The sequence below is a fragment of the Microplitis demolitor genome, chromosome 4 (genome assembly GCF_026212275.2).
Source record: "Microplitis demolitor isolate Queensland-Clemson2020A chromosome 4, iyMicDemo2.1a, whole genome shotgun sequence".
Classification (NCBI taxonomy): Eukaryota; Metazoa; Arthropoda; class Insecta; order Hymenoptera; family Braconidae; genus Microplitis; species Microplitis demolitor.
Window position 1 is genome coordinate 19,327,889 of NC_068548.1, and position 9,726 is coordinate 19,337,614.

The 9,726-nt window shown below is 26.9% G+C and overlaps 3 protein-coding genes across 3 annotated transcripts; 1 reads left to right on the forward strand and 2 right to left on the reverse strand.

Annotated features, from left to right (window-relative positions):
- Window positions 1–11: 11 nt before the first annotated feature.
- On the reverse strand, window positions 12–3,138 carry LOC103568221 (cytosolic Fe-S cluster assembly factor NUBP1 homolog). The gene is made up of 7 exons (XM_008544978.3): window positions 2,988–3,138; window positions 2,541–2,782; window positions 1,643–1,744; window positions 1,350–1,440; window positions 987–1,252; window positions 247–433; window positions 12–163 (listed from the first exon to the last, which is right to left on the reverse strand). Exons 1-7 carry the CDS (start codon window positions 3,016–3,018, stop codon window positions 105–107), a joined length of 978 nt encoding a protein of 325 aa, XP_008543200.1. The 5' UTR covers window positions 3,019–3,138; the 3' UTR covers window positions 12–104.
- A 13-nt stretch (window positions 3,139–3,151) lies between these two features.
- Window positions 3,152–6,007, forward strand: LOC103568222 (tektin-3). The gene is made up of 8 exons (XM_008544979.3): window positions 3,152–3,264; window positions 4,248–4,490; window positions 4,572–4,804; window positions 4,870–4,979; window positions 5,058–5,206; window positions 5,281–5,503; window positions 5,561–5,715; window positions 5,797–6,007. Exons 1-8 carry the CDS (start codon window positions 3,152–3,154, stop codon window positions 6,005–6,007), a joined length of 1,437 nt encoding a protein of 478 aa, XP_008543201.2.
- Window positions 6,008–6,236: 229 nt separating this feature from the next.
- LOC103568220 (cytochrome c oxidase assembly protein COX11, mitochondrial) lies at window positions 6,237–8,477 on the reverse strand. The gene is made up of 4 exons (XM_014440831.2): window positions 8,394–8,477; window positions 7,897–8,141; window positions 6,568–6,885; window positions 6,237–6,483 (listed from the first exon to the last, which is right to left on the reverse strand). Exons 2-4 carry the CDS (start codon window positions 8,098–8,100, stop codon window positions 6,328–6,330), a joined length of 678 nt encoding a protein of 225 aa, XP_014296317.1. The 5' UTR covers window positions 8,101–8,141; window positions 8,394–8,477; the 3' UTR covers window positions 6,237–6,327.
- Window positions 8,478–9,726: the final 1,249 nt, after the last annotated feature.

Genomic DNA, 9,726 nt, shown 5'->3' on the forward strand with positions numbered 1-9,726 from the left:
GATAAACATTTTTGGTGTTTTAAAAATAAAATACAAGATTTTTTTATGATGCATCATCAATACATTAGATAATAAATATACAAAGTTTGGAATTTTTCGTATGATTATTCATCATCATCTGCAGCTGCTTTTTTTCCGCTGCTCTCGCACTTGTCAATGATCCCTGATAAATAAATTATTTATAATTTTATTAATTGGCGTTTGTACTTATTTAAATATTATATATATATTTTTAAATAAACTTACTGGTAATAACTTTCTTAAGCTCAACAATTGTTGGTGATTCAGGCATTTCAGTAAATACATTTTTACCTTCATCACAACAACGTGCTAGCAAAGGATCCAAAGGAATCGATCCTAAAAAGTCGATATTCATTTCTTCAGCCATGTGACGCGCACCACCAGTTAATGCTGGGAATATTTCTGCACTATTCTAATAAATAAATATAATAATAAATTAATACTTTAAGACGATTAGACAGTGCTCGCCACTTTTTAAAAATTTTCGATAACAACTTTCATAAGCGTATCAATATTTAATCAATTCATTAAAAAAAATTAAAGCATTAATTGAAAAATGACGAGTTGCAATTTCCCTGAGACATAGATTTAAAAAAAAATACTTACAGTTACCATCAATTGGGAGTTAAACGAAATTTGGAAAATAAATTTCAGTAAAATCTTCACGTCAATTTTACAATTTGAATTTTCAAGTTTTGGAAGCTAAAATTCATTCAACAAATTTTGTTTAGCTCCTAATTAATAACAACTGTAAGTAATTTTTTTAAAATTCTATATCTCGGTGAAATTGCTATCACGTTGTCCTTTTTTCAATTAATGCTTAAAATTTTTTTAAATTAATTGATTAAATTTTATACGCTTATGACAGTTGTCATTGAAAATTTTTAAAAATTAGAAGGCACTATCTAAGAATGACCTCAAATAAAGATATATTTGTTTATCAATAATATAAAAATAATATTTACTTTGCATTTAGGACAAACAAAAATACTCATATTTTCGATAGCACCCAGAATAGGAATTTTAACTTTTTTACAAAAGTCAATTTCCTTTCTCACATCAAGTAAAGCCACTTCCTGTGGAGTAGTGACAATAATTGCTCCAGTTATTCCCGCACTCTGCAAATATGTACTAGCAGATAAATGTTCATCCGAGGTACCTGGCGGAGTGTCTAAGATCAAGTAGTCTAAATTACCCCAATCAACTTCTGATAAAAATTGTCTAATCATCCCTAAAAAAATATTATTGATTACTAAGTATTAAGTATTTAATTTTATGGTTTAAAAATAAAAGTCAATTATTAAATAATTCAAATAAAAATATTGTACCATTTTTTTTAGGCCCTCGCCAAATTACAGCATCACTCGGACTATTTAATAAAAATGCTATTGACATTAATGCTAAATTCTCTTCTACATACTGTAACATTAAAATATTAAAATATATTTTTATTCAACTTATTGCTTATGTCAAAATATTTAAAAATGACGTTTAAGATCACGGGTAGTTTAGAAAATTTGATTGTCGTTGTACTTAAATTTAAATACCAGTGGTCTTAAATTAATATATTTTCATTATCGATTCCTAAAGAATATTTTACAGGATAAAATAATGAACATACTACAGGAGACCATCCAGAACCACTTTGATGTATTTGTTCTCCAACGACTCCTAAAACTCTTGGTTGTGAAGGTCCGCAAATATCAATATCCAATACCCCAACCTGGAAACAAATAAATTATAATTATATATAATGATGTCAGTTAAATATTTATAGATCAGTAAATTTAAAGACCGAGAACAATAATATTAAAAATCAAATCGTGTTCTACATGGACAATAGCAATCGATAAGAAGCTGGTACGAGCTGATACGACACAAATATCAAATAGCTATAGATAGATGGTGAATTTTATTAGAGTTTACAGGATCAATGCTTGTGCAAGATATTTTTAGTCCTTGACATGAAACAATGTACATCGAAAATCAGATTGATGTACTAGGTTTAGGAAAGAAAGTAAGTCTTTTGATATTTGTTATAATTAATGCTCAATAGATATGATACTGAAGTTAGCCAGTATCTAATAATTTTTGGATTTTTTTTTAAACAATAAAACAAAAAATATTTGAAAAAATTGCACTTATAGTTTTTAAAATTTTCTATATGTGCATATTTTAAGTTTTTATTTTTTGCAATTGATTTGTTGAAAAAAAAAATCCGAAAGTTTTTAATTGTCTGTTAACTTCAGAATCATCAATAGATAGGGTAGAAGTACCATTTGTAGCCAGTGCTCTATTTTTGGACCATTAATATTTTATTTAAATTAATGAAAAAGTATTAAAAAAATATTTTCGTTCTAATACAGTAAAAAAATTGTCTTTGAACGAATTAAAAAAATGAATCATGTTATTGCCTACATGACATATTATTTTATTAAAATTTTTCAAGTGGCCACAAATAGTAGAAGTACTTCTACCCTGCTTTAAATATAATTAGATGCTTAATTATTGATGCTTACATTTCTGTCTGCACTGTCAGCAGCCAAAGCACGTGCTATTAAACAAGTCATTGTACTTTTACCAACACCACCTTTGCCTGACAATATTAAAATTTTGTATTTGACATCAGCAAGCCTTTGTTTCACTAATTCTATTCCAGGGTCAGGTTGTTTTGTTGCACCTGATGCGCAAATATTTTGATTTGGACAACCAGCACACGCTGATACCTTTCCCGCATTATCGCTTTCTGTTCCAGGGCAATCTTAAAAAATAAATATAATTATTTAGCTGTCATGTAGCTGACGTAACCTCTTAATTATATTTTTTTAGAAATAATTCTTCAGTAGCATTAATTACTATGCTTTTAATTATTAATATTTACAGTAAAACATTTGAAAATAGATTTAGAATAACGTTTAATTATTATTATTTTATTTTCTACGTGATTATAATAATTAAATACGAACGTTCTGGAGCATCTTTCGGTACATCAGCCATGATTGAACAACTGATAAAGGAAAAATTGATATTTGAACTAGTGACTTAATGACAAGTTTTAGAGTTTTTAATTATTGTTAAATGTAATTATTGTTGACAGCAAATTCAGCCTTGGGCAACTGTTGGATCATCAATGACTTGTTTGGAGCCAGTAATTCCAGTCCGTGGAAGTGATTGCAAGAGAGTTCATTCGCTGATGCCTTGGCGCCCAAATATTGGATATGAAAACGTTCAATTGGTTCCATTGTAAGTTTTTTATTTCAAATAATTAATCAATTCATTATTATTAATATAATTTTGGAATTTATAATGAAATTGAAGTTAGCCGATGTCTAATAATTTTTTTATTTTTTGTTAAGCGATAAATTATAAAAAAAAAAAAATATTTGAAAAAATTGCACCTGTAGTTTTTTTAAAATTTTTTACATCTGTATATTTTTATATTTTTTTTGTAATTGATTTGTTGAAACAAAAATCCAAAAATTGTTAATTGTCTGCGCACTTCAGGATCATAACTTGTACATTTATTTAAATTTAAATAAGAAAGCTAGCATTTGAAATTTGTATTGTTTTTAGATAAACTAATTAAATATTAATGCAAAATTATTTTTTCAAATTTAAAAGCGTTGCCAAACAGTGTCTGCCAGTGTTTAAAAATTTTCAATGACAGCTGTCATTAACATATTAAAATTAAAATAATTGAAAGCATAGATTGAAAAAATACAACCAAGTTGCAATTTTGCTAAGATATAAAATTTAAAAAAAATTACTTACGAGCTAAACGAAATTTTTTGAATAAATTTTAGCTTTCAAAATTTGAAAATTCGAATTATAAAACATGAAGATTTAACTGAAATTTATTTAATAAATTTCGTTTAAGTTCCAATTAAGATCAACTCTACAGCTGAAAGTCTTGGAAAATTTTCAAAAAGTGGCGGGTACTGTCTGAGAATGACTTTAAACTAATCACTTTTTAAATGCACAATTTCAAATAATTTTATTTAATAGTATATACAATTCGTTTATAAAATATAAACAAGTTTTCAAACGTTTGTTAATAGCTGCAAGTTCTAAAAAAAAAATTTAATTGTCTAAACAATAAAAATATTTTTATTGTTGGTTGTATTGCTTATTTTACTTCCGGTGACCTTTTGTTTTTTGACTTTATAATTTAAATATGACTACTAAAAAGTTTAATTACTAAATATATTTTTTAAACTCTTTTAAAGATCGACAAAGTGCGTGTCGAATTATGCATTGGATCCAGTTACTGATATGTCTACAGAGCCGTTAAAATTTCCAAATCTTGTGACTGGATTTCATCGCAATCCTGTTCATGCTTCTCAATCAGCTCTTCATACTCGTTACACACCAAACGAATGGTTTCAAAAACAAATTAAGTATTACAACGAAGCTGATGCTAATACTTATTACTCAGAAAGAATAAGAAATGACGCAGTCAAGATTATGCGGTAAGCAAATAATTTATAAAAATTGAATAAACATTATTTCTTATTAATTAAAAATAAATACAATATGTTGAAACTTTTTAGAGCTGCAGAAGAAAAAATTCATAATTTCCAACACGACACAGATCGTAGATTAGGCGAACGAATAACTGACGTGACATTTTGGAGAAATGAAGTGGCGGCTGAACTGGAAAGACTTATTCAAGAGTGCGAAAGACTTCAAGATTGTCGTGCTGTTTTGGAAAAAGCTATTCAAGATATCGAAGGACCGCTGCATATTGCTGAAGAGTGTCTTTATCATCGGGAAGCCAGGAAAGGTTGACCATTAAATCAATAACTTATTCAGTATCCTTAAATACTTTCATTTTTTTTTTCATTTTAGGCACCGAGCTTGTCCACGATGATTCAGAAAAATGTCTTCTCAATGAATTGTCAAATCTTCGGACAAGTCAAAAAAAATTAGAAGCATGTCTCGATCGAGTCAAAGACCAGGCAAGTGATTAAAGAACAAAATTATTATTTTTATTTTATAACTAAATAATAATAATTGATTTGATTTAATTTTACAAGTTACGAAATTGTCGAGCTTCTCAAAATCAATTACAACTGGACATGAAAAATAAAGAAAGTGCATTAGGAATTGATACTCTTTGCCATCAACTAAATAATTACAGCCAAGGGATACAATATTATTCGGGTATTGAAAAATATGACCCATGGTAAATAGTTAATATTTGTTTCAGTAGACGTTGATATAAAATTTGATAGTTTAATTATTATCAAATTTTTCTAGTGTATCAGAGCAAGAAACTTGGGCAGATGCAGCCAATAGAATAGTTCAGAAGTCACAAAGTGAACGAGTAAAATCATCGCAATTGCGAGCTGAATCTGAATCTTTAGTGAATCGCGTGTCGAGAGATATGTGGGAGTCATGGACAAACTCTAATAATGCATTATCTCGTCGTAGCTCTGAATTGTTGGAAGCTAAAAATCAATTACAACAGCATTTGCATAAAGTATATACATGTTATAATAAATTATTTCTATTTTTTAAAGTAAAAATTAATTAACAGGTTCAACAAGAAATATTTGACGTTGAAAAAAATATGGAAATACTCCGGAAAGCTATTGCTGACAAAAGTTATGCTCTCAAAGTAGCTCATACTCGTTTAGAAGCACGAATGCATCGTCCAGAATTGGAATTATGTCGTGATTATGCTCACGTTAGGTTTGTAAATTTTAATACTAATTAAATATTTAATTAGTATTGTAAAAAAAATGTTTATACTAATTAAGTAAATTATTGCAGCCTGCAAAAGGAAATTGAAAATATTAATCGTGAGGTAGATAAAATGCACAAGATGTTAAAAGAAATCGAGTGTCAGCATCAACGATTACTAAGAACAAGAAATGCATTGGAGCATGATTTAGCATTAAAAATAGATGCAATGTATATTGATAAAGAAAAAGTATGTGGCTTACGACGTGCATATCCAGTAAATGCACTCTTTAGATTTTAGTTATTGTCATTAATTTTTTTTTTTTTTTTTTTTTTTCAAATAAATACTTTCAATTTTATTTTTAATTATTAGTTAATAACTAATTATTAGAGGTGTGTCCGATTTTTTTTTTAATCGATTCGAATTTCGAATTGAATAGTTGTATTCGATCGATTCAGTCTGAACGCCTCTACTAATTATATAAATTTAAAGAAATTAAATGAACTAAAAATATTCAAGCAGTGATATCTTAATTAATTCAACTAGTAATATCATTACAATTTATTAGTAATATTATCATTTGTACATTTGAACCGCAAGCACTATAATTACAAGCCTCTTTACGTTGTATGTGGCTTAACGTAGCTTGGCGTAGGAAGTCTAAAACCTTTTTTAGCTTCAAAAAATGTGTATGACAACGTAATGTCAGAGCAGTTTTCCATCAATGGATCTTCTGCGAATTCTGGATCAATGTAAAAAAATACTGGCATGTCAACCTTTAATAAAACATATATATAATTAGTATTAGTTACAAATATAACATGTTATTAAATATTATATAAATAAAGATCATTATTGACTTGTTCATGAGGATTTAGTTGTTGTTCTTCAAAACAAAAGCATTGAATTTTGTTAAAATATTGCCCAGCTTCAAATGGAACAACGTTGTACGTAGAAATACCAACGATTGGTTTGTCCGTAGGATTAGTAGCTGTATAAAATGCAAGTGCTGTTTCTCCTGGTAATATTTTTATTTCTTTTTGCTGAGGTTTAAAATCCCATATCATTGCTGCTGCGGTGTCTGCTGTAAATATTACTCGTACTTTTCGATCATTTACTGGTTTCATTGTATCTACCATCGACGCATCATGTCCTACTGTCCCACCATAACTCGTTGCCTGAAAAAATTTTTAATTATAGTTATTAGATAATGATAATTATTTAAACAAAATGTATATTTATTTATTTATTAATGCTTTCCGCAATTTTAAAAATTCTGCAATACTTATTTACGTTATCAGAGTGCAAATAACAAAGAAAAAACTAAGAGAAAGAAATAACAAACGATCCAAAAAGAAATAAATCAAAAATAAAAATACCCGGGTCAAAAAAATAACTTGATTTTGGCGGGATTTTAAAAGATTAAAAGTAAAGCAAATCTAGCAAGACAAAACCAAGTCAAGTGCAAGTTTTTTTAATAAATGAAAAACGTATTTCCAGATATATATGAAAACACATTTGGTTTTGACTAAGTGGTCTTACTTGGTACAGGTTTACACCAACTAAGTCAAATTAAAGTAATGTTGTTTTAGATTGGACTTAGTTCACTTAAATTTTTAAGTTAATAAAGTTATATTGAAGTCGAAAAAAGTAAATGTGACCATAATCAAGATAATTAAGTCAAAATCAAGTTATTTTTTTGACCCCGATAAGCATTAGCAGTCATACAGTTTAATTATTGGACTCAATTTTCACTCTATTTTTCATTTCCACTCGAATTGATTTCTTGAATGTATTTAGAGACCTACCAAAAAAATTTACTGATTAATTAATTTAAAAATTCTATTTCTGAGACCGTTTTGTATAAACGACTTATTGGAGTATGGAATTTATAAAAGTATTTTCCTTTAGATTCTTACTATTTAAAAGCAAGAATTATTTTATCTGGCGTACATGACACCTCAGTAAATTTAAAATTTTATAATAAACAATTCAAATAAATAAAATATATGCAAGTACAAAATATGGTTTTATTGATGGAAATCGAAAGGTACTCAAATAACCAGCAGTAAACGATTTTTTCATACAGAAATTTTGAAAATAAAACGCCAGCATGTCTCATATACTCTAGGTGACGTTGAAATCAATCAGTAATAAATATATTTAAAATAATTTACATGAAAATTTACCTGACAAAAAACTCTGTACAGTGGGACAGCAGCATAAGCTAAACCAATAGATATTACACCAAGTGCAGTAACATAATGTGATGTTTTTAATTTATTTTGGCGCATTATTTCCTGCTCCGTTGGTTGATTCAATGCATACTTAAATGCACTTGTAAAAAATTGTCTTGTATATTTTTTGCCCGCATAATTAATAAATTTCGACATGATAAAATTTTGCTATCAATCAAATCACAAACAAATTCAAACTGAAAAAATAAATAAAAAATTACTTATTACTTTCCATTACGCAAATCATTGACTTCCTCATGTTAAATTTATTTTAAAAAATTATTTAAGTTTTATTAATTATTAAAATTTCTTATTTATTTCATAACATTTCGTCATTTATATTTTTTGGTTAACTTGCAGAATATATTTTAAAAAGTACGAGTGTGAATGTAGCAGACATCAGACAGATTTAAAATTATAAATAAATAGAGTAAGTAACTAAAACGTACAATTTACAAAAAATACATTTACTATTTTCAAAATTTTTTAAATGCGCATTTTGTTTAAATTTTATTTTATTAATTATTTATTCTATTTATTAATAATTTTAAATTTGTCTGCTATATTCACACCCATTTAAAAAATTTATTTTCTTACCATCAGCAACTTTATTATCGACAGAGTAATTAAATTTCAGAATATTAAATTTACTTTTAAAATGTTGTCAATATTGTCACCTGTTTGCGTCACAATGGTACCAACTCCAGTTACCATGTCCAATATCACAGCAAAATGGATAGAAATAGAAAATGTAGAGGAAAAAAATTAGTGCTCGTTCGTTCGTACATGTTTACGGTATACCGCATGAAATAAATCCGGTTATCAAGGTGTTAAATAATTCTCCACTGAAGATAATTAATATAAAATGTAAGTATCTATTTAAATAATTAGTTGACAATTATTTAAACATACCGTCAACAAAGTACGGAGCTTTAATTTAATTTACAATTTATTGGCGTTTCATTTTTTTTCCTCGTACTGATGTGAACCCCAACCAATAATGGTGGTAAATTTATTTAGCAAAGACACTAGAAGTATAATGCTCTATATCCAACAAATCGATACAACTATGGATACATTAATGTTAAAACAACATAATTCAATAAAAACATCACTAGTTACTTAATTAATTTTTTTATTTACATAAATAATTAATAATTACTGCGACAAGTTTTAACACTGCGTATTTTAAATATTATTTATTTATTTAAATAAATTATTTATTAAAATTTTTAAAACATTTTTAATTTTTTTGTTTAATTTTATTAATTACTTATAATTGAAACATTTGCTTTGAGTACTTAGACCTCCAAGTACCGATAATTGAGTTTAAATATTTAAATTAAACAATTTTATGTGAGAAAATATATTTTTAAGTAATCGTGAAAATTTATTCGCTTATAGAATAATAAAAAATAATTATTATTATATTAATTAACTATAGTGATAAAATATATAAAAAAAAATTTATTGGTTTATTAATATCTTGTATTATGTAATTTAAAGTTTTGATTGATGTTTAGTACAGACTGTAAATTATTTTTATTTTAGATTTGTATCATCGGCTTATAGAAATTACTCTATAGCTGTCTCGTGATTTTGTTTTTCACTCTATTTTATTATTTTGAAAGAGTGCAGCTGCTTGGTAGTAATTCTTGCTACTTATTAATTAACAATACAACATTATAATTATTAACTAATGAAATTTGAAAAACTAGTGCGCGTTCCTTTTGTCAACAAAGGGTAATTTGCTGCATTTTTAAAAAATACTTATTTTTATTT

Coding starts and splice junctions, on each gene's coding strand:
- LOC103568221 (XM_008544978.3), bottom strand. CDS start 3,018: ATGGCTGATGTACCGAAAGATGCTCCAGAAC. Junction 1,441..1,642: donor GTTCTGGATGGTCTCCTGTA/GTATGTTCATTA, acceptor TTAATGTTACAG/TATGTAGAAGAGAATTTAGC. Junction 164..246: donor GCTTAAGAAAGTTATTACCA/GTAAGTTTATTT, acceptor TTTATTTATCAG/GGATCATTGACAAGTGCGAG.
- LOC103568220 (XM_014440831.2), bottom strand. CDS start 8,100: ATGTCGAAATTTATTAATTATGCGGGCAAAAAATATACAAGACAATTT. Junction 6,886..7,896: donor TGTACAGAGTTTTTTGTCAG/GTAAATTTTCAT, acceptor AAATTTTTTCAG/GCAACGAGTTATGGTGGGAC. Junction 6,484..6,567: donor AACTAAATCCTCATGAACAA/GTCAATAATGAT, acceptor GTTTTATTAAAG/GTTGACATGCCAGTATTTTT.
- LOC103568222 (XM_008544979.3), top strand. CDS start 3,152: ATGACTTGTTTGGAGCCAGTAATTCCAGTCCGTGGAAGTGATTGCAAG. Junction 3,265..4,247: donor AACGTTCAATTGGTTCCATT/GTAAGTTTTTTA, acceptor ACTCTTTTAAAG/ATCGACAAAGTGCGTGTCGA. Junction 5,716..5,796: donor CGTGATTATGCTCACGTTAG/GTTTGTAAATTT, acceptor AAATTATTGCAG/CCTGCAAAAGGAAATTGAAA.